The 23,733-nt window shown below is 44.1% G+C and overlaps 1 protein-coding gene and 2 long non-coding RNA genes across 8 annotated transcripts; all 3 read right to left on the bottom strand.

The window, feature by feature from the left end:
- Nucleotides 1–478: 478 nt before the first annotated feature.
- LOC120393249 lies at nt 479–6,039 on the bottom strand. The gene is made up of 5 exons (XR_005591966.1): nt 5,873–6,039; nt 5,367–5,407; nt 4,906–5,047; nt 3,544–3,596; nt 479–526 (listed from the first exon to the last, which is right to left on the bottom strand). It is a non-coding gene; the product is annotated as an uncharacterized LOC120393249 (long non-coding RNA).
- Nucleotides 6,040–6,702: 663 nt separating this feature from the next.
- On the bottom strand, nt 6,703–8,463 carry LOC120393254. Of its 2 annotated transcripts, none has more exons than XR_005591972.1 (3): nt 8,406–8,463; nt 8,020–8,142; nt 6,703–6,761 (listed from the first exon to the last, which is right to left on the bottom strand). It is a non-coding gene; the product is annotated as an uncharacterized LOC120393254 (long non-coding RNA). The 2 variants fall into 2 exon arrangements; XR_005591971.1 differs by lacking the exon at nt 6,703–6,761 and adding an exon at nt 7,106–7,676.
- A 1,020-nt stretch (nt 8,464–9,483) lies between these two features.
- On the bottom strand, nt 9,484–21,818 carry LOC120393246 (maestro heat-like repeat-containing protein family member 2A). Of its 5 annotated transcripts, none has more exons than XM_039517806.1 (10): nt 21,683–21,818; nt 20,821–20,963; nt 17,319–17,441; nt 16,280–16,442; nt 15,563–15,661; nt 14,131–14,282; nt 13,456–13,599; nt 10,316–10,408; nt 9,774–9,843; nt 9,484–9,657 (listed from the first exon to the last, which is right to left on the bottom strand). In XM_039517806.1, the coding sequence occupies exons 1-10, from the start codon at nt 21,720–21,722 to the stop codon at nt 9,536–9,538; spliced, it is 1,149 nt and encodes a 382-aa protein (XP_039373740.1). In that variant the 5' UTR covers nt 21,723–21,818; the 3' UTR covers nt 9,484–9,535. The 5 variants fall into 5 exon arrangements, with proteins under 5 accessions (XP_039373740.1, XP_039373741.1, XP_039373742.1 ...); XM_039517807.1 differs by having other exon boundaries at nt 20,866–20,963; XM_039517808.1 differs by lacking the exon at nt 15,563–15,661.
- Between the last annotated feature and the right edge of the window lie 1,915 nt (nt 21,819–23,733).

The following is a 23,733-nucleotide window of genomic DNA, read 5'->3' as shown; positions in this document are numbered from 1 at the left end:
GCGATTTAACGTGGACCAGGTCCTGACAAACTGCTAAGGACGTTCCTAGCGCCTTATACAGGAAACTCTGAAAGAAAGAGCCGGCTCTGACAGACGAGTAACAGAACGTGCCAGTCAGTACAGACCCAGCTCAGCAACACTCAGGAAAGAACAAGATAGCCAAGTCCAAGCACCCATACTGCAGAAACATCCCATCATCTAGCCCAGCCAGAGAACCAACAATGCAGCACAGACAAGCAGCCTGTCCAAGCAAATATTGGAAGGGCAGGGGGGCAAGAGAGCAGGGAACAAGTAAAAACAAATTTTATATGCAGAATAAAATATAAGGTAATGAAGCCTTGAGAGAAGCCTTATGCAGCCCCCCAATCAGAATTTCAAGGGAAATTAACTAGAAACTAAGCCTTAACAGAGAACAAACCTTCTCATGGGAGGGGCTGGTATAGCTGGCCATCTGCTGGTTCAACTCAAGGCTTATCTGGCTGCTCCAGGCACTGTCGTCTATCATCGCCAGAGATGTTCTTAGGAACTGAGTGTAAAAGAAGAGTTATAGCAGATGGTTAATTGCAAGAATTTGGGGGTTGTTGTGGGGTTTGTTTATTTGTTTGGTGTTTTTTTCTTCCTTGTTCTCTCTTGTAAACTTTCCAATATTCAGGTGTCATGGGAAGGTTACTTCCCTATTGAGAACTATAAACATCGACAACCCAGACTTCCTCTGCTGTTGTTCTTTAACCTTTGTCTGATGATTCCTCTCAGTCCCCAAACCCAGATGAACAGTGAATTGGAGAATGAGATGGAGCCAAGAAATCTGACCATTGAGGAGTGATTTTATAGTGGATGGAGGATGGGCCTAGTAAACTTTGAACAAAGGGCCCTGGACTACGAAGGACCAGGAACTTTCTCTCAAGTGCTATGAACCCTTTATGCCACCTCCCAAGGGTCCCCAGGGTTGTGAGGTACCTCACTACCACCTGCCCTTAGCATGAGGAAGACTTCTCTGTGCTCTACCAGCCACAGGAAATACAAGCACCCTCTTCTCACCCCATTCAGGTTCCACTATCCTCCTCCAGATAAGCAATTGGTACAGTCCAACCGTGAGCCCTCTCTGTGGTCCCACAACATCCAGCCCCTGTTCCACTGGACACTCACAGAATTCATAAGTTTGCTACACACCACCTTACCAGTTTCACCTCAGCGTCACCGCTCCATTTAACACACTTAGATACATTTATAGTGAAAACAAGCAGCGTTCAAGTGACAAAGATCAGAGAGTTGAGAAGCAGCAAGTAAAATAAATGTAAACAAATGGTTATGTAAAAATAAAATCCTAAAACACTTCTAGAGCTTGAACTTAGATAACCAAACATTCCCCTGTCTCACAAAGGATAGCTCCCCCAAATCTCTCTCCCCGCATGAAACACCCAGACCAAAAGGTGATCCTCCATTCATAAGACAAGCCAGCTGGCAGTTCGTCCAATAGGTGAAGGATTCCTGGTGCCGGGTACCTCTGGACCTCCAGATATAGTTCCACGCATCCATTGTCTTCATTTGAAAACAGGGTACCCCCTACTGTTTGCTTGTTTTTCTTGTATCAAATCTCCTCTGGAGACTTCACAATCACTTGATTAGAATTTTCCTCTATTATTAAAGACTGGGAATGGTTGGGTCATTACACCAATTGATTCTATTTCCCTATGTTAAGTTCTCCTCACACCTTCTATGGGCCATCTTAATTATCACTTCAAAAAGTTTTTTTTCCTCCTGCTAACGATAGCTCATCTCAATTGATTAGACTCTGCCTGTTGGTATGCGTACTTCCACCTTTTCATGTTCTCTGTATGTATAAATATCTCCTGTCTGTGTGTTCCATTCTATGCATCCGAAGAAGTGAGCTTTAGCTCACGAAAGCTCATGCTACAATAAATTTGTTAATCTTTAAGGTGCCACAAGTACTCCTGTTTTTTTTGCGGATACAGACTAACACGGCTGCTACTCTGAAACCTGTGAATAATTACTCACAGGCAGATAAGCGTCTCCTGCCTGAAAGAAACTTGTTTATCACTTTCTGGTGACCAGCCCCCTAACTCATAGACCTTAAAAGCATCAATTTCAGTATGGAACCATAACACCTTATATATTATCCATCCAGTCACTGTGCAATGAATATGATGAGCCATGTGGCACAGGTATCCAGTAAAGGCTTTACATGACACCCTTTGATTATATAGAGATCAGATCCAGGGAATCCTGGGAATAAAAGGTAATAAATAGGTAATAATTGGAGATATACCAATCTCCTAGAACTGGAAGGGACCTTGAAAGGTCATTGAGTCCAGCCCCCTGCCTTCACTAGCAGGACCAATTTTTGCCCCAAATCCCTAAGTGGCCTCCCTCAAGGATTGAACTCACAACCCTGGGTTTAGTAGGTCAATGCTTAAACCACTGAGCTATCCCTCCCCAATTCTGTGGCTTAACTCAGTGGGCACCCAAAGGACCAGGAGTCAGACCCTCAACTCCCATTGAAGTCGGCCAGAGGTTAGTAACTCAGCATTTGCTGTTTCAGGCCCAAATTTTGAACAGCAGCCAGGAAATCTCAGAAACCTCACAAGAAAACCCAATCTTATTTGATTTTTTAGCTGAAAGAATTTGAAAGGAGGCTGGATCTGCAATGGGGAACTCTAGAGTGTAATCCAACCCCAAATGGAACTGCAAACCTTCTGGGGCGTATTTCTCACTAGGTCCATTCCTTTCATTTTCAGCACTCGCCATCAAAATGTTCCTTGTCTGGATTTACACGAGGCTGCAAAGAGCTCTTTCTGAGCAGAAAGGCTTCTCCCTGAGATACAGTCACCAAACCCTGTCTTGTCTCTTCCTTTTGGGGTTTCTCATAGCAAATTTTCTTTTGAGTGGCAAAAAGAATCCTTTCGATGTCCCCCAGTGGTGCATTAGCACCATGAGCATGCTGGTTTTCTGGTTACGTTTTGTGTTGTTCCCAGTGGTAACACAGAGTTATTTATAACTAGAGCAGGTTGAACAATGGTAAGTCCATTTCACAAAACAAGTGGGATTTTTTTGTTTTCTTGATTTTTCAACACACACATGAAAAGTGAAAGAAACAAAAATATTTTGCTTTTCAAAATCAAAATGACCATTATTCAGTTCTTTGTTTTCCCCTTTCCTTCCCTTTATCCCTCGTCCCCAGGCCTTTCCTCCCCTCTTCCACTTTGTGACTGAAAAAGCCAGGGCGGGGGGAGGGGGAGCAGGGGGAAGGAGACAAACAGGATAGCAAATGAAAAAAAATACCCTAAATCAACTTCACTTTACAAAAACGGAACATTTTCGGGCTGGTTGGGTTGTTTTGTTTTGTGTAAAAACAAAAATTGATAATGTCCCATGAAAATAAAAGGCCAGTTTTCACTGAGCAAAATGAAATGGTTTGACCAGCTCTGCTTATAATGAATAGTTTATCATTAATATTTTCCCCAGCTGATACATTTGGAGGGGGGAGGGAGGGCTGTGACAATACAGCTGAAAGCCATCTTGTACCTGAAGCAGCATGTGCTCCCACCGCGCATGGTCCAGGGAATTCTCCGTGTTTCCTATGAAGCAGGAGGCAAAACAATAATGTCAGCTCAGTTAGCAAGAGTTGTCGTCCCAGGAATCTCCTTTGCAATCAGTCCTTCGAAAACCCCTGCTCTGCCAAACTGTAACATACCTGTGCTTTCAAGGCTAAATGGGACCTACGCCAACATACTTTGCTGGACCAACAGAAAGTATCATGTTATGTACCCTGCTGGCATTTTTATTCAGGGTCAGTCAACCCACCAGGAGTGAGATGCTGAGCACTCCCAATTCCTTTTGACTTTAATGGGAGCTGAGGGTACTGAGCATCTCAGAAAACTGTTCAACACATCAGAAGACTGGGTTTAATGGGAATACAAACTTTTCCTGCATAATAAGAGATTCTGGACTTGATCCTAACTTGATGTAAATCGGTGGAGCTTCACTGAAGTCAATGGAATGATACTGATTTACATCAGCTGAGAATCTGGCCCTGTTTTTGAATGTCCAGCTCTAACCTACCCTTCTTTAATGTTGGCACAAGGCAGTACTGGGGAATCTGTACAGCAACAACCACTAGGGAAGATACAGCTCATTTTTAAAATCTTTTTTTGACTATCAAACCCACTTGAACATTGTGGGGTGCGACCTTCACCAGAAACATATCCGGTTTGTGCTCCACATAGGGTCTGTCATACTTCACAGAGACTACAATGGCACAGCCACGTCATTGGCGCTCTGCTGGCATAACCCCATAGTGTAGACGCAGCCTACACTGACTGAGGAGGTCAATAGATTCATACCACCGTAAAATTGCTGAAAGACATTATTAGGCCCACAATACCTAGAGTCTACATGGGCACTCACTTGGCCAACCTAGCTTTTATGGCTCAGGTTTCCTTACAGAAAGAAAAACTCTGGGTTTTTTAATTGAATCACCCTTGAAAGTAAACATGGGGTTTAATTTTCAGAAACCTTCAGTTTGCAAAATCAGACTATATATGGAACCCCAAAATATTTCACTAACCTCCAGCTTCACGCATAATTCACCTTCCCAAACATTAACCTAGCAAAGGTGTGGGAACTGCTGTAAAATTTCCATTCAGCTGAAACCTTCCTGGCCTGATTCTGCCCGGATTGAATTGGCTTCAGTGGTTTAACTCTAGATTTACCCCAGTGGTTCACAGTTATCCAGATGAAGGAAAAGTGAGGGCCTAGAAGCCCAATTTCACCCCACTGTTCCCACATACTGCAACAGGAATGGCACAACATGTGTCGATCTGAAGCTGCATTTTCTGGCTTCCTTCTATGCTCCATGGACCGCACTCCTCCTAACTAGCACTTTACCTTCAATGTACTGCAGCAGAGATGGGATCTTTACTACCCACATCTCACCCACTGCTGCATGGATATTTTGGTGCAGGGCTTGTAATAACTGCAAGGCAGCACATCCGTGTCCTTCTCCTGCATAAGGGGATGAGGCTACTACCTGTCAGTGAGAGAGAAAGAACAGGCTCAGTTTGGTCAGCACAATACCAGTTTGTTCCCGAAGGAGGGAATAGTTCAGACTCTCTCATTGTGGAGACCATACAATAGAGTCATTGTTACTGCAGTGCCTTCCTGAAGAAGAAAGCATTCTAGCTAGTACGAGGATGCAGAACAATGTGTCTCAGGAGAGGGCAGAGCAGAGAGATCCAATCATACACATTCCTCAGCCTGTCTACAAGCATCTAGCTAGAAAACCCATTTTTATAGTTAACTGTCCCACTTCACATTCTGCAGAAAACCTAGTCTCATGGTCTACTCACCAGGAGTCGTGCCAGCAGCCCCTGGGGTGTAGGGAAATTCACTAGGGAAAGAAAGAGAATATCATGAATTCTGTCAGACTTTCAGAAAGTCCTGCTTATGTTATTCACCTAGCCATTTCCAACGTGTCCACCAATGTTGAATGCAGCTGATCATAATTTGCATTTCCATAGTGCTTTCAGTCTGAGCTTCTCAAAATGCTTTACAGACATGAATGAATTCCGCCTCACAGCACCTCTATGAGGTTGGCATTAATTACTCCTTCATTTCACAAGTGGGGAAGCTGAGAGAAAGATCAGGTGATTTCCCCAAGGTCATGTCAGAATTTTTGTGGCAAGCTGGGAACAGGAACCCACATTTCCTAGCTCCCTCCCATGGCCATGTTGTAATCACAAGACCATCCCTCATTTTAGCCTTCTCATTGCAGAGGAGAAAACTGGAGCAGACTGAACCTGTTCATTGCATAGTGTGCCTGGGGAGAATAAATGAAAGAGTTTCTGTTATAAACCTGATCCACCGTAGTCGAGGCAAGCAGCTTCTTCTCCTTCCTGCTGCTTTTTCTCAGCCAGCTCCCTAAGGCATCTGCAGAGAGGCTTCAAAGTACCAGTGTACTGAGCTGGCACCACATATTCCAGAAGCCTTGGCCATAACACCTGCAGAGAAGAGCAAGACTGTTCAGTACGCAGCTATTTCCATTCCCCCACCTCCAGTATCCTGCTGTCGGAATCCCTCCCTCTCATGTAGCTTCTCCTTTTATTCATCACTGACCCGTCCCTTACCTATCACCTCATCTCTCTCTCCCCATCATCTCACTCCACCTGTCCGGGGCCCCCTCACTCTGTCTTTTAAATACTCTGCCTTGTTTGGTGAGCAATTTGGCTCTCACCCAGAGATGAATCCTCTTTCCCTGCATTAGAGCATTATGGAGCTATTTAGATGGCACCATCAACTCACCCAGAACTTTACAGACCTGTATAAGGCACAGTCCCAGCCCCAGCATCTGTTCAAATCCAGGATCACCAAATCTAAATGTCACAAGTATTCATGGGGGACCTAAGGGGCAGTTGCACTCAGACAGTGGAAAGAATGAAGAGAAGATCTCTGCAACATGATTCCTTCCAGTTCAGTTGCTTTCAATCTTTTCTCTAATGTGAACCACTTACTCCGTGATGAAGGGGTCACATCCCTGACATGAATTTGACATGCTGTTCCTCCATTATGCTGACTGTGCAAAAAGCTTCCTTGTGGGGAGGTACAAGGAAGGTAAGGAAGAACGTCCCTATTTCAAGAAGCAGTAGCAACAGGTCACTTACTTGGGTCATTCCAGTGACTGAGGTGTCCAGACATTGCAGGATGTCAGTGCACAGGGTTTGGATAGTGTTTTCTTCCGGAATAGCCTGGGTGAGAAGTGTGGTACCCTGCTGTGAGACAGCTCTATAGAACTTATTAGCTAGTAGCAAGACACTGGCTAGAGAATCAGTGTCCTTCTCTTACAAAGCCATCTTGAACATTGACCTACGCCTGCTTTTATATTGCACTGGAAGGGAAGAGAATAATGGAAACACCTAACTGGTGGGTCAGATCCCAGGCTTAGGAAAACCCTAAAGTGAAGGGAATGATTCACTGAACACAAAAGAGTTTCAACAGGGTTAATTTTCTTTAAATTTGAAAAAACTGTTTCATCTTTTTATCTCTGAGGAAAAACATTCAGACTCCGCCCTGTGGAAATCAATATGGGGGATCCACTCTGTTTTTTCTGATGCCCCAACCAGCTTGGTCATTTCGTATGTAGTGAGTGTGATTCTATCAACTGGCCTAATTCTGCTCTTACTTACACCGGACTAAATATTGATTGACTCTACTGATTTCAATGTAAAGGAGAGCAAAACTGGCTCGAGAAGAAAAAGCAGCCTTCCTTAAGGGGTGGGTGGGTGTGTGTGTGAGAGAGAGAGAGGGGCCCTTGGAGAGTATTGCCACAAGCTCCAACTTTGTAGAAAAGAGGCCAGGCAGAGCTAAGATCTTCAACAACTTACTGTAAAGTTGGACTGTTTATGTTAATACAGATCATGGATCCACTCATGGAGCACAAAGTGTCTGGAGCCCCTGGCTGTGTCCATGGACAGAAATACGGATTGAAGATATTTTAAATCTAGTACATGTAGATTAGAGCATGTAGTGAGGGAAATATGCAGCAAGCTTTCCCAGGCTCTTGACAGTCTGTGATGCAGCCTGCATAACCTCGGTGTTTTGCTGATAGTTTATGTTTGCTTCAACAGCCACAGAATTGGGCGTCATTATGTTCTCTGGAGAGTCTATTGAAAACAAAGAGATGTGCTTCCTTGTACAAGAACATTTCACTGAAAAATGGTGTTTTCAGAATTTTCAATGACTCATCAGAGGGTTGAGGAACCTAGATAACTCTGTTAGATGTAAATACCCAGTGTGAGAGTCTGATCTGTTACACTAGTATAAATCCAGAGTAACGCCACTAAAGTCAGTGGAGTTACCTTGACTTTACACTAATATAACTGATCAGATTCTGGCTCTAATCATTCAGTCCAGCTGTCCTTAAGTCAAAACTCCCACTGAAGGCAAGGAGCAGTCAGCATGCAAGAATGGTAGGACCGAGTCCTAAGTGTTAAGAACTCTCCTTACCAGTTTGCTGATGGACACACTGAACTCCCTGAAAACATGTGCTACCATATCCCATGCTGCACAGTTCTCCACACTTTCTGAGCTGAGCAGCGTCCTGATGAAATGAAGAACTGCCTTCCTTACCTGCAAGGGTAGAGATGACACACATGAGTTATTGTTATCCCTTCTGCCTGAAATAGGAGATACGATATGAGAGTCCTTATGCTTTTGATTTGATCTCCTTGGCTTATAAACATGGATCCATTTAACACAGTCAGGAGAATGACATGCCTTCTCTAGTCTGCAGCCTCTCCTCTGGATCTGAATGAAAGCTCCACCCAGATGTCCATTCATCCCATATCATTGAAAAAAATTGAAATATTTCACTGCTCCACACACAATCTTACCGTAGCATTCTGATCACTGAAAGTAGATTTCACTGCCTTCACAATCAGAAACTTTTTCAGTCTTGTCTCGGCACTGAAAGATAAGGAGAGATGTACAGTACTTCTTTGTTCCACACACTCACTTTCCACATTGGAATGAATCCTGGATTTCAAAAGGCCCTATTTAAGAATAGTCCCAAGCTTCTCTCATACACAGAATCAATGGGGAAAACATAGGACCAGACTCTGGCCTCAGTTACAGTAGTGTAAATCTAAAGTAATTCCATTTCTATAAATAGTGCCATCATACTGCCATGATGGAAATAGTATAAAAGAATTAGATTGAGGTCAATCTGTGTTTAACACAGTATAACAGAACTCAGAGTCTAGTCTATAGTGTCTAATACTGACGATTATCGAGTCAGGGGTATTATTTTATTTTTGATTATTGTTAATGTGCATTAGCCCCAAGGCAACTTCTGTATCTGAAGTTGAAAAATATCTTGGGCTACATTCAGCACTTAGTTGAACCTGTTGATTTCTATGTGGCCATAGGGGGGTAACTTAGGGCAGCATTTGATCCTTTAGTGGATATCCAGACCACTGGTGACTGTGTGTTATAGAGATTCTGTGCCCCATTTGCAGAGGCGATGAGTCTGTTACAGCTCTGCTGTGCCTACAAAGCCTTGGTTCTTTAACTCAATCTATAGTAGCTCATGCTTTTAGCTCTGGATCAGGGCTGGCTTTAGGCCGATTCTCCGTGCCTGAGAGGGCCTCGCACATAACAGGACCCCGCGCTCAGTGGCCTTTTTAATTTTTACTCACTCGGTGGTGCTCTGGGTCTTCGGCGGCACTTTGACGGCAGGTCCTTCACTCGCTTTGGGTGTTCGGCGGCACTTTGGCGGTGAATCCTTCACTCGCTCCGGGTCTTCGGCAGCACGTGAAGGACCCGCTGCTGAAGTTACACCGAAGACTCGGAGCGAGTGAGGGACCCGCCGCTGAAGTGCAGCCGAAGTCTCAGGGCACCGCCCGGTGAGTACAAGCCCCACAAATCAGGCCCTGCACTTCCTGAAGCCGGCCCTGCCCTGGACGTCCCCAACTCAACCCTCAGCATGTCGGCCAAGAGGGCAGCTGGCACAGTTGCTCCTGTGTTACTTACAGTCAGCACTAACAATAGCTCTGAGCAGATTCAGAGATGCCACACAAACAGCCTCATTCTCAATCTCCAGCTGCGAGTGCAGAAAGGCTATCAGATCATCAGGAGAAGAACGGGCTGCAAGGCAAGAAATCACGTCCTCACTGACAACAGAACTCTTATTCTTACCAGACCTTACAAAGGTAAGGAAGTTACAAGGAAACTACTGTGTAACTCAGTCTCTCTTTCCTTACCTAGCTGAACTATACAATAGACCAGCTCTGTGTGATTTTCCATGCTGAGCGGCTTAGCTTGAGAACAGAGCTGTGGGAAGAAGGGAAATGGTCAAAGAAAAACTAATCAGAAGCAATTGAAAAGAAAATGTTCAATTAATTTCTAAGCTTCCACTTCCTACTTGTCCAACTAGAGGTCTGAACCCCAGGTGGATGGTACTGAATGCACAGCAAGAATCAAACACAATGCCCAATACATTAGATGAGAGAAGCTGAAGTGTTTTGAGCAGCAGAGCTCATTGAATCAAGACACAGCCACAGTGTTTACTGTGCAACTCTGACTCCCCCGATAATCGGCTTATGGTGAAATTGCTTTACAAACTGATCTGGATATTAGCTAAGAAAATGAGACCACTACCTGCTTGCTCTTGACCCTGCAGAAATCAGTAAGGCATGAGGCGGTCCCCAGGCTCTGCACTATCATTCCATAGATTTGGATTGTTAATCTGCACAGCAGATCTGCTGTGCCTAAGCTCAAGGGATCCAAGCAAACCACCCCTCACCTGGTTGTGCAGAGCACTGCAGATGGCTTGAAACTTCCTCTTAGGGAGAGGGATCTTATATTCACCCGAGACCTCCAAGAGCTGGCTCAGACTCTGCAAGAGAGGATGAAAGTCAGATGGTGGCACACACAGGAGCAATATGTAGTGACTGAAGCAGATTCAGGGGATTCGTAGATTCCAAGGCCGGAATTATTGCCATCATCTAGTCTGACCTCCGGTATAACACAGGCCACAGACCTTGCCCAGAATAATTCCCAGAGCTGAGCTTTTAGAAAAACATCCCAATCTATTGAAAACAAAGAGATGTGCTTCCTTGTACAAGAACATTTCACTGAAAAATGGTGTTTTCAGAATTTTCAATGACTCATCAGAGGGTTGAGGAACCTAGATAACTCTGTTAGATGTAAATACCCAATCTATTCTCGATATAAAAACTGTCAGTGAGGGAGAATCTGCCTCGGCCCTTGGTAAATGGTTCTAATGGTTAATTATCTCACCATTAAAAATGGACACCGCATTTCCAGTCTGAATGTGTCTTGCTTCAGTTTCTAGCCATTGGATCAAGTTACACCTTTCTCTGCTAGACTGAAGAGTCCGTTATAAAACATGAGGACCTCATGTAGGATATTATAGACTGTCATGAAGTCACCCTGTCACAGGATAGGTCCACCCCGTCAGAGTGGTACCAGGTTGTGGAGGAAATGAAGTAGATCTCGGGCGGCCCAGCTGCCTAGTCACTGCAGCAGTCCTGACTCCTACGGCAGCATAGCCTAATGGTTGGGATCAGCGCAGCAGCCCTTCAGTGAGGGTCCACGGCCAAACAGCCTGAGTCTGTAGGGCTCCCCTTCTAGGTATGGCAGTGCGGCCGAGTAGCCAGAGTCATTAGAACCTCCTTTTGCTGCAGGGAAGTGTTGCCTAGTGGCCAGCCCTTCTGCATTGGGTCCTACATATTTCACAGGTCCCAGCCCAGGGCCGTGTCTTGCTGCAGTGGTATCTGCCACCAAATCAGTGGGAATCCTTCCAAAACATGCCAAGTCAAAGCCCAGGGCCTCAACTGGATCAGTGCTTATTCTACCTAGGCTACTTCACACTCAGGGATTCTGTGGTCTCTCCATCTCTGGCATTGGGCGGCTGGGGGTCAGTTGCAGCCGCAGTCTGGCTGGCCTCTGAATTCTGGAGCACTGGCAGTCTCTCTGCAGAGACTGCAATGCACCCAGGGCCGGCGCTTCCATTTAGGCGAGCTAGGCAGTCGCCTAGGGCGCCAGGATTTGAGGGGGGCGGCATTTTGCCGGGAGGGCGGCAGGCGGCTCTGGTGGACCTCCCACAGGTGTGCCTGGGGAGGGTCCGCTGGTCCCATGGCTCCGGTGGAGCATCCACAGGCACACCTGTGGCAGGTCCACCGGAGCCACGGGACCGGCGGCAAAATGGGTAGAGCTGGCCCTGCGCCTAGGGCGCCAAAAACCCTGGCGCCGCTCCTGAATGCACCTCTGCTCTCTTCGGCAACCAGACTGAGCTGAGTGGCTCTCTTTTATATCCTGGTTCCAGCTGAAGCATGCCCAGCAGAGATGAGGGGCCATGGCCTCCTTAACCCATAAAGTATAATTAACCCATGTTGAACCAATGTGGGGTAGGTAAACCCAGTCATGCACCCTTTTACTTTCTGTTTGTTAAACTAAATAGATTGAGTTCCTTGATTCTACCACTGTAAGGCATGTTTTCTAATCCTTTAATCACGGGGGCTCTTCTCTCAATCTCCTCTCCAATTTATCAACACCCTTTTTGAGTTGTGGGCACGAGAACTGGACACCGTATTCCAATGGAAGTCACACAAGTGCCAGATTTAGAGGTAAAATAACCACTGTACTCCTCCTCGAGATTCCCCTTTTTATGCTTTTCAGCTTTTTTGCCACAGCATGAGTTCGTTCAGCTGATTATTCATCATGATCCCCATAATCTTTTCAGAGTCACTGCTTCCCAGACAGCATCCCCCATCAGATATGTATGGCCTAAATTCTTTGGGCCTAGATGCTCACATTTACATTCAGCCATATTTAAATGCATCTTTGTTTGCTCCCAGTTTACCAAGTGATCTAGATCTCTCTGAATCTGTCCTCTCCATTTTTTACCACTTCCCAATTTTTATCTCATCTGCCAAATTTAGCAGGGAAGATTTTATGTCCTCTGCCAGGTTATTGATAAAAAAGGTGAAAATCGAATTCCTTCCTGCATCTAAACACTTTTCTCCTTTGCTGCTTCAAGCTTCCACAATGTCTCTGATGCCATCTACAGATTTTACTATATTGAAGCAGTTCTGTAGTGCCCTGATGCTATCAAACAAGTCCATGATGCGTTGGTTCCCTCCAAATCATGGGTATTTCAACCCCAAAAGTGACCACATACTCTGTACCAGAAAGCTTCAACCAACAGAGATGGTGAGTAAATATCACTACCAAGAAGTTACAGCTGTCTCGTGAGTTCATTTACAACTCTGTAGCCCCACTGAAGACAGAATATGGCCCCTTACTTCTTGCTCATGTGGTACTCAGGGCAGATGAAATAGAGAGACAAGGGGAGTGAGACAATATCTTTAATTAGATTATCTCACCCACCTTGGCGCTCTAATATCTTGGAACCAACATGGCTACAACAGCACTGCATAGAACGGGAGATGAAATAGACAGGCAATGCTTTTAGATTCATCTAGTTCCATAATCCAAAGCAATGACTCTCAAGCCTCCTTAGTATTAATTTTCAACCATTGACAATTGGCTTGGTACTGACCAGAGACAACATATGGCAGCCCCTGCTCTGAGGAGCTTGTGAACTAAAAGAGAGACGCAGAGTTGACAGGATGTACTGGGAAATCAGAAGGAGGGAGGATCTTGTTGGGGAGGGGGGCAGGTGTTTTATTTTTTATCTCCTTATCATCCTCCCCAGGAAACAGAGGATGCTTTTCATAAGAGGCATTTACCTACAAATCTTGTTGCCTGGGTCACCATGTGTATAAACCCAGAACTCGTGTGGATATTTATTTTCTAACAAGTCACTGTCTAAACCAGGAAACCCCACTGGCAGCAAATTCCTCGTGCAGTTCATACATGCAGACACATAGACAGTTACCTTAAGGAGTGGTACCTCACCTTGGTGACGTGAAAAACATCAGTGCTCTCCTTATATTGCTCAAGAAGCCATGACATCTGTTCAAATATCTGACCTTGATACTCCTCTTTGTGTAGCAGGAGACTCATCATGGGACCAAGGGCTTTGATGACAGCCTGCTTGAGCTGCATAGATGAGACACAGAATTTATGTTCCTACGAATTCATTCAATATCATTCAATGGGCACACCTTTTCTACTTCCAATGACTGCACCTTCCCTTGTTCCACTGTAAGATTGTGTCTATCTCAATATTTCCTGGTAAAGAACCAGGACTCGCCGGGTTGGTTTCAGGATTATATCCTAATGCACCTCACAGCTATACCAGGTAAAATATTCCCCAGATTAGTATGCATTCTAGGCCAACTCATCCCTGCTGGAACTCCACTGGGGCTGAATGGAGGAATTAATTTAGGCCACTATCCCGTGTTTATCTGAACGTTAGGTGCATAAAACTAGAATCCATGTACACTGCGTACAGACAGAATTTCCATGATGTGGTGACATTATAAATGTTAGGGTTTTAGATATTTTACATGACACTCTGTTCCATCCAAAAGGACCTACCATTAAATGCCATCATCACAATGAGTGTCAGACTCATAGAATTTAACATTACAATTTCTGCTAAAGTTTTAGAGAACCAGCAATTCTCACCTCCAGCTCCTCACAGGTCAGCCAGTTGCTGGTCACATGAGAGTAGACGGGAAGAAAATGATTGCAGAGCCGCAATTCGCCCACTTTGGGGAATGGGTACTTTTCCCAGCTAGCCAAAAAGAGACGTACTGCCCTTGACCATTGTTCCAGAACTGCATGGACGGAGAGAAGACAGGCAATGTGAAAAGGACACATTAGTAAGGAGGAGAAGTTGCTTTATCGGTGAAGACACCCAGGCCTAAAGTTTACTACAATTCCGTGGCAGCTACTGCTTAGTTCAGGACTAGACGCTGAAATCCAGCATCAGTTTTGAGCTATTTCTCTTCCCCCCATTCCATGTCTTGTTTCTCAAAAGGCTTTTAATTTGCAGATCTCTCAATCTTTTTCAATTACCAGCATCTGAAGACAATTTTTCTCCCTTCCTTGTTACCTCTTAATTAGAGCTGCTTGAAAAAGCAGTTTAAATTAAATTACAAATCTTTACTGATAGTGTTTTTTTCTTTCTAAATTGCAAAGTTTAAAAATCATTTATATTTTTCAAAAATCAAAAAAAATTCAGCCACCTCTTTAGATACTCAGAAACACTGGATGCACACTTCCTGATCAAACTTGTCATTGACATTTTTCACGTTTGTTTTTCCTCAAATTTGAGGAAAAAATTATGGAAAATATAATTAAAAATCAAAATATTTCAGCAAGCTCTCCTCTGAACGACTCGTGCCCTCTGCAGTTATTGTTTATTTAACTCTAACACTGTATGATTTAACCTGAGTTACAGTTTGTCTGAAAGATGTTCGGTGCCCCTAACTGCCATTGGCTTTACTGGGATTTGAAGGTAGTGGGGAGCACTTTGCCCTAAAAGTAGGTGAATCTAGTGTCCTTGCTAAGAAGAATTAGGGCCCAATCCTGTTGTCTATGAAGTCGATGGCAAAATTCCCATTTACCTCAAAGGCACAGGATTAACCCCTTACTGAGCATCACCTGAAAAGCAAAGGAAGAGAGAAGTAGAGAGGAAGAGATTACAGAGAAAGAGTGTGAAAGGAAATGATGATAAAGAAACTAAGAGGAGAGAATGGGTGAAGGAGTGGGAAATGGGATTTTTAAATGTACAGTATTGAAATCTGCTCCCTTCACCTCCTCCCCCAGGAGACTGCTGGCAGATGGACAGCTTCAGCCTTTGTGTCTGTTTATTTTAAATTATATCCATGAGTCATAAAGGGCTTGAACTTACAAATGCTCAGCTCCTCCTGCAAAGTGAGGAGCACTCTCAACTTCACTGAGTGCCGCGGGAGCCAAGAAACGCAGCACCTGGTGCAATCCAGGGCAGGGAGCACAGTTCAGGGTGTGTTTGCAAACTTGGTCAGTCACTCCAATCTGTACCAAAACCCCCTAAGTATCCATTTGGGGCACTGCCGTAAGTTCTGGCACTTACCACCGCAAAATGCTTGTCTCATCCTGCTGTCATTGACTAACTCCAGCATGGAGAACATGGTGCTCAGGGTCATTTCCACAAAAGGGATACAGTCAAGTGCTGCAGAGAAAGGCCAGAAGAGAAGGAAGACAGATAATTGGCTGCTCCCCGCCTTCTTAGAACACACTTGGAAACATTGTGGGGCAGGATGCTATGGGCTCCTAGGCCAGTTTGTGCTGTGTAAGCAGAGCAGACTGGCTTTAAAGGAGCCATTGAAAGCCAGTGGGGGATTCTCCCTGAAGAGAGGAATCCCGCACCAGTGCACAGCTCTGCCCGATGCCTAACTCACTCCCAGGGTAAGGGGAGAGAGCATTGGGGCGGGATGGGAAGTGGGGTGGAGAAGAGCTCCACTGGACCTGGGTAAGGGGAGAGAGCATTGGGGCGGGATGGGAAGTGGGGTGGAGAAGAGCTCCACTGGACCTGATCTTCCACTCATTCCCATCCTTAAGGAACTTCAGTCAGGGGCAGAAGTTAGAGCTTGCACCGCTGTCTGCATAGCTCATGATCTGGAAGCCAGAACTAGCAATAGCAGTTAATCCTGTGTCTCTCCACACACGCACGCACGCACACACTCAAGCAGAGCTCAGTTTAGCTGCAACATTTTTAGGTAGAGAGAGTAATCCCCTGTCCTTAAATGAAAGATGATAACTTTGAAACAAAAGATGGAAGTTACCATACCATAGGCTGATGACAGGTTGCCCAGTGTAACTAAAATAAACTCTTCAGGCAGCTTCGGTGGTTTCAGGTGACAGTGCAGCTCATACATGACATCATCAAAATAGCAGCTTGCCAGAGTCACTAACGTGTTGCTAGCTGCCACTTTTACCTCATTTGTTGCTTCCTAAGAAAAAAAAGACCACAAAAAGAGAAAGACTGAAGTAACTGAAGCCGGTTGCACTAGCCAGAGTTGTTTATATGAGTCAAGTTCTTATTTCTGTGCATAAGTTCCGAATGAACTCGCCCAACTTTCTGCAGATACAGTCATTAGTCATAAATATCCATTGAGTCGTTTGGCTAAACAATTTTCAGCCTTTGAGTTGCTTGCAAGCTGCTTAGTTAGACTATTCACTAGTAGCTCCTTGTGGTGGATGACTGATCACCAGAGTCACGTGATATTTTGCCCTGCCCTTCCCTGAGGAGGTAGTTAGACACAGACTGGGCAGCTTCAAAGATATTCAGAGAGCCTTCCTGGAATAAACTGTCCCCCGAAAGGAGGCTGACTTCCTTTGGAACAAGAGAGGGATTTTTCCATGGGTTTTCCTGCTGCCAAACTAGATTCTAAATCCAATGCTGCTGCTTTTGGAGATAGCTCAGATTCTGTCTGTCTTAGGGCTTTATACTGCCACTTATCGCTATAGTATCAGAGCGCCTCCCACATAACATCAGTATCAAAAATGAAATCCCTAGTAGACTTTGGGAAAGACGTGCTCATTAAGAAACCACAGGCCTGTCTCTGTGTCTGAGATCATGTGTCTCGGGTTCTGATCCTGCAAAGCACTTAAGCACATGTGTAACTTTCACATGTGAGTTTTCCCATCTTATGCATGTGCACAAGTGCTGTCTAGGACCTGGGCTTTGGTCTGGAGGAAGGTGTGGGCCTCTAACAGAAGAATACATTTTCATTTCAGTATATAGTTTACCCCCCCCCCCAAAAGAAGAGTTTTAATTAGTTAAAGCTTTGGATCCTTTGATTAGTAGCTCAGGAGAACTAACTTACCCGAGTCTCTCTCATCTGCTCTGAGGCTAGGCTTATAATTTTGTTCACTAGCCTCATCTCTAGGCCCCCGGTGTCCTGCTGTAACACCCCCTCCAGGATATAGTAGATGGCTACTCTGTTTTGCTGGGGACAAACCAGAAAAGAGAACAAACAATTTTCTTGATGACCACACAGTAATTTGACAAATAAGCCCCTGCCCTAAAGAGCTTCCAATCCAAACATGAAATGATTAGCCCAAGTCTTATCAGAACAGAGCCGGTCCGTGGCCAGGAAGAGAATCCATGTCTCCTGAGTCATTATCCAGAGTCCTATCCACTAGGCCACACTGACTCCTCAGCCAGCATGCTCACACAACTAATCCCTTGGCTTAACTGGTGTCAAACATGCCATGCCCTCCACAATCACCACATTAGCAGCACTTCAGAAGCGGCCAAACAATTGACATATTTTAATCTTCCTGCAGAGAAAAAAGCCAGAAGAAGCCTCCTTCACTGCCCCCTTCTCGAGTTTCATTTATTGAAATGAAACAATAAAAAGGAGCCCCTTGCCCTTGCTCTAGCCACTCCAGACAGAATTGGTAAATGTGTAATTACAAAATACCCAACTCCCGCAGTAAGTCCTCAACAGCTGCTAGGGGAAATTAGCTCAGCAGTTAGATCTACACTGATAGTCGCACAGTTGAAGGTGTCTTTTATGAGGCCCATCAGTGTAGAAATTCACAGATGATACTAAATATGGGGGAGTTTAGTAACAGCTGGGACAGAAAAAAAATAAAGAGGACACAGAAAAATTAAAAACTTGAGCAGAGAACAAGATTCCTTTCAGAAACCTGCAAACTAGCACATCTGGAAAGGAGGTAGAAGTAACTGACATAATGGGAGGGAGAAAAGTGGGAAGCAACAAGTGCCCTGGGGGTGACAGTGAAAAACCAAGTCAATGTGTATATGCAAGGGGTGACGGCTACCACAAAGAGCCATGTGGGTTGGGTCTTTTCCACACAGGGATCATGGCACAAAGCAGGAAGATGACAGTTCCTCTCTGTTCATCTAAGGTGTGACTGCATCTGGATTATTGCATTTTCTAGCACCACATTCCCAGAGAGATCAACAAACTGGAAGTAATTCATGGGAGAGCAAAAAAGAATGCAGGGGGTGGCAGAATTGACTTCTGAATAGAGCCCTGCAACCTGACCCAAATCCTATGGGACCTGACTACAGGCATCAGGCTCAGGTTGGATGAGAAAACAACTGACTCTCTTGGGCTCAGGTCAGCTCGGCTCTCCTCCTTTAGCCCATGGGATCGGCACAACAGGGGGCAGTGTCAGAGGATGAAGCCATCGCTGCACATTGTTGCTGCTGAGCCAGCTCCACGAGCAGGATGCAGTGGCAATATCCGGTTTGGGGGGAAGGGCTGGGACCAAGATGGAAAATGATTCAACCCTCTCAAGGTGAGGTGAGTGGGCTTGGGGCCAGTTCAGGTTGGGCTTCAAAACTGGGCCCGAGCAGACCTCTACTTCTGAAGACAGACTGAAAGAACTGTCTACGGCAGATGCGGCCAAAGGATGACTATGAGGGAGACATGATAATACCAGACAACTATGTGAAGCATGTAAACATCAAGGAGGGAGAGGAATTTTTTAGTATAATACATTTAGGTAAAAGTAGGAGTAATGGGATTAAACTAAAAAAAGACATACAGTTTAGACTTTAACAACAGGAAAAATGCCTCACCTGTGAGACAGGTCTATAAGGTTATGACATAGTCTTCCTAGGAAAATAGTGGAAGTTCAGTCATTAGGGGCTTTTAAAATTAGTTTCGGAAAACCAGTGGGAAATGGCCATTTGGAATGGTTCTGCATTGGCAGGGAAATGGACTGGATGATCCAATAGATCTTTACCAAATCTGTCTCCTGGGAGTCTCTATATCTAGGTAACCTGCATGCCAAGGTCATAAAGCCCTTTGGAATGTTCAGAGCCAATCAGATCTCTCGACTGGCTAAACATTCCAGGGGTGCTGCTTGAAAAGGAGGCTTCTGCAAACTGCAACCAGAACACACAGCTCCACTGGGGAGAAGCTCCTTCCATTCATTTTTAAATGTCAGGAGGATTTGTTTAATTGAAAACTGTCACTGATAATTTATGAATACATAAGCACTACGTAATACAAGCAGCTCTGGATTAGGCAACAATTTTATTCTTTAAAACCAAAAGATTCATAATTAATCAAGTAATTCAAATAATTAAAGTACTAGGAGGCCAAGACAAGCAGTTGGGTTCTGCTCATAAGGACTAGTGGGGGAGAACAGACTGGGGCAGGGGCTGAATGGGAGTGGAGACCGAGGGTTACAGGGGGGAGGGAGGTTCAGAGCCACATAGTGATGGGGGAGGAGGTGCAGAGCTACACAGGGACAGGGGGTGGTTGGGTAGGGCACAGAGCCACGATGGGGGGAGTGGGGGTCTGAGTCAGGGTGGAGGAACACATGTGGACAAGGGGTGCAAGGTCCCATGAGGGTGCAGGAACACATGGAGACAGGGGCAGATGCCTTACTGAATGGGAGAGGTTAGGAGTCAGCCAGGGTCTGCATGGGGGGAGCTCCCTAACAATTCCTCCCCACCCCTCCCAAAAAAACTGTTCCATACCTTTCCCAACCCTCCAAGTTCACGCCCAGGCTCCTTCCCAGCAATTTACCTCCCTCTCCCTCAGCTCCTCCATTATCCCTGACTCCACCAAGCCTTTGCACTGCAGCTGAGGGGTGCAAGAAATATGGCTCTGTAGTGAGTTGAAATGAATTGTTACTCAGAGTTCTGTATTAATATGCATAGTAAGGAATCTATTTGTCAAAAAACATTTCCTCAATCCTTTTTGTTGTCTGTATTGATACAGACATACTTGCTGCCAGGGATTTTGAAATAAATAATTTGAACTGGTGCAATTATATTGTATATTTGCAGAAATGTTAAAATACTGTGCGCATCATTTTTATTTTTTTGTTGCAGAATCCCCCCCCCAAAATATATAGATAAGGTCCCTTCAGTGCTATAATCTCAATAACCTTTCTTATGATGACATGAGTGTTGGCTAGGAATAAGAGCAGCGAGTCAGTTCACTTGGGTATTATTCACATTCTTTTACTAACTTGCTAAGTGGTGTTGAGCAAGTAACTTAATTCCCTGTGACACAAATCATCTGTAAATGGGGATCATGCTTACCATTCTCACAAGGGTGCTGAGAGTCTTAATTCATTAGTATTAGGTAAGTGCTTTGAGATTTTTGGATGAAGATGCTAAAGAAGGGTCAAGTATTATTAGAAAAGATTACTGAAGGTCCTATAGTGTACTTTTACTATATACAACCCATGTACTCCACTGTGTGTAAACGGACAATGCTCTTTTTATAGAGCATTATATCAGCCTGATCTGTAATAATAGCATTCCCCAGGAAGTCAGGCAGAATTTGGTGTAGACACATGGAAAGCAGATTTAATTTCATGAAATTGCTCTACCTCACCCTGTTGCAGTTTCTCTAGTAGAACTCTCACAACACTAACCAGCTTGGTCTTTGCTATAGAGGCAATCCTGAGGGCAATTCTGTTCTTATCTTGGTCAGCTATATGCGCCAGGAGTGAAATAACCTCATTATAAACACCTGAAATTCAATAAAAGGATTCGGCTGGTTACCATTAATAGTAGAATTAGTGCTGGCCTCTTTAATTCACTATCCAGTAAAGATTCTGCAGGTGCCCAAACACTGTGAGGAGAAGAAGACCTGGGAATCATGTAAATCCTCTTCCTTCCTCCTGATGATCAGGTTTGTGTGCTGAAGGACCCAGTGTGTTTGAGGGGAATCATAATGAAGAAAATTTGCTCCTTTCAAGTAGATCCCCATGTAAAATAATCTTCCTTTCCCTCTTTACTATCAATTGATGAGGTTTGATAGCATACAGAATAATTATTTATGGCCCAAATTTTCAAAACCGGGTGCCTAAACTTAAGCTCCTAAATCCATATTAAGGCACCTACACCCTGATTCAGCATCTAATCACATGCTTAACTCTAAGCCAACAAAGAGACCTAAAGTTAAGCACATGCTTTAAGAGTTTTGCTTAGTCAGACCTCCCCCATAACATTCAATAGAAACTGAGATTCTCAGGAAAGTTTCCAGGTCCAAAGGCTGTAGGCCAAGTCCTCAACTGGTGTAAATCAACACAGCTACAAGGAAGACAACAGAGCAACACTGATTTACAGCAGCTGAGGTTCTGGTCATACAAATGGAGAACATTACAACTTATCTATCTGTATGCCTAGGCTTTCTGAATGTGTGTGTGAATATAGACTGGATCTAGAAAATACAATGCTGACCCTTACCTCTCTCTGTTACCTCCAGTTCACTCACAAGATTATTCATGTTTTAGTCTTTTTTCACCACTTCCTACAGTCCTTTCTCTAAAGGGCTCCTGTACTGTCAGGCAGCTGGCCTCTCAGTCTGTCATGGCCAGGATTAGATTCAGATTATGCAAGCACTATTATGACATCAGTGTGACTGCAGCATACCTCACAATCTGCTGCTGACCAGGTATGTACTGTAATTACATGGACAAGAGTCTCAAAGGTATTTAGGCTCCTAACTCACACTGAAATCAGTAGCTTTTAGGAACCTAAATACATTTCAATATCTGGGCCCATACATGTAAGCAGTTCAACAGGTGGCTATATTTGCTCCAGTGTAGAATTTCTCATTCTCTCAACATCATTTTGAATTTTGGTTCGGTCCCTCTCTCAGTTTACCACACTTTCCAGTATTGGTTTTACCTGAAAATCTGCTCCTGGTTGAATTTATATAAAATAAAAGCACCAAACAAAGAAAGAGAGAAGAAACTGCCTTGGAGAATGCATAGTGACCCTTGAGTGTGGTTGGTTGGTTTCCTTTGCTTTTTAATTTGGTTGATCAAAAAGCCTGATGAAACCTTATTGAACTGTATTACAAATATTGATTTTTATATTCTTTTACAATGAATTGAAATTTATACTTAATTTCCATGTCCTGCCAGACAAATCAACTACATTAATTTTTATTGTGTTTAATACAGTGTGGTGTCATATGTAGGGCCATATGTAGAGCCAACTCTTGATTTTGGAAGTTATGTTGCCTTTAAAGCATTCAGAGCGATGACACTCTTTGCAGTAAGCCATATGGAAAAAGAATTCCAATTACATTTGTCCTTTGCTATGTATAACTGATTTTGTGCCTTACCCTTTCTGATTTTATCCTTACATGTATATGCTATTCTTTTGTACTCCTCCTTAGTAATTCGTCCATGTTTCCACATTGAGTAGGATTTCTTTTTGATTTTCAGGTCATTAAAAAACTTACTATTCTTCCTATCTTTCCTTTGTATTGACAATTGTGCCTTTAATATTGTCTCCATGAGAAATTGCCAGCTTTCCTGAACTCCTTTATGCCTTAGATATTTTCCTTATGGGTGGCTACCTACCAATTCTTTGAGTATATTGAAGTGAGCTTTTTGTAGTCCTTCCTCTGTCATTCTCACTCCTTCCTTTCCTTAGAATCATGAAATCTATCATTCATAATCACTTTCACCCAAATCACCTTCCACCTTCACAACCAGCTCCTCCCTGTTGGTCAAAATAAAGTCTAAAATGGTTGTCCTTCAGGTTACTTCCTCCATTTTCTGAAACAAAGCATTGTCCCCAGTACATTCCAGGAACTTACTGGATAATTTTGTTTTTTGCCATATTTCTTTCTTAACAGCTGTCTAGGTAGGTAAAATCCCCCATTATTATCATCAGGATTTGTGTTTTGAATATTTCTGGTTTTTGTTCTAGAAATGCCTCATCTCCCTCCTCTTCCTGATTGGGTGGTCTGTAATAGACCCTTACCAGGACATCACCCCTGTGATGCCAGTTGAGCTGTTATGACTTATGTACTAAAACTCCCAGATTTTACTGTTTATTCCTCATTATTATTACTCCTTCCATTTGTGTATAGACATCTAAGATGTTAAGCAGATACCCCCCCATGGATTTCCCTTTTGTTACTCCTATAATTCTACTACAATTTTCCACATCTGCTTTTCCCCAAACATCTAGTCCTCTATTAAGGTCACCTTTTTTTACCTGGTGGCTTTTTTCACCCGCCCCCTCTGAACTTAGTTTTAAGCTCTTCTCATAAGGTTGGTGAGTCAGCACATGAAGATATTCTTCTCCTTCTTGGTCAGATGGACCTCATCTCTTCCAAGCAAACCTCCTTCCTGCAATAGCAGCCCATGGTAGAGGAAGTCAAACCCTCCCATAGACCCATCTTCATAACCCTATTATGTGGACCATTGAGTGTGTATTGAGCAGAAAGCACACTCACTGCAGGAGATGAAGGGACTGAGTTAAACTGCAGATGTCAA

This window comes from Mauremys reevesii, unplaced genomic scaffold, assembly GCF_016161935.1.
Source record: "Mauremys reevesii isolate NIE-2019 unplaced genomic scaffold, ASM1616193v1 Contig17, whole genome shotgun sequence".
Lineage (NCBI taxonomy): Eukaryota > Metazoa > Chordata > Testudines > Geoemydidae > Mauremys > Mauremys reevesii.
Note: the sequence above shows the minus strand (reverse complement) of the source record. Positions and strands in the feature narration are given on the sequence as shown.

Bases quoted from the DNA above. Each gene is read 5' to 3' on its own strand.
- LOC120393246 (XM_039517806.1), bottom strand. From the start codon at position 21,722: ATGAATAATCTTGTGAGTGAACTGGAGGTAACAGAGAGAG. The intron at 15,662-16,279 runs GTATGGTAACTT...CTTTCTCTGCAG, and splicing joins CAACCTGTCATCAGCCTATG to CACTTGACTGTATCCCTTTT. The intron at 9,658-9,773 runs GTAAGGAAAGAG...CTTGCCTTGCAG, and splicing joins CTATTGTATAGTTCAGCTAG to CCCGTTCTTCTCCTGATGAT.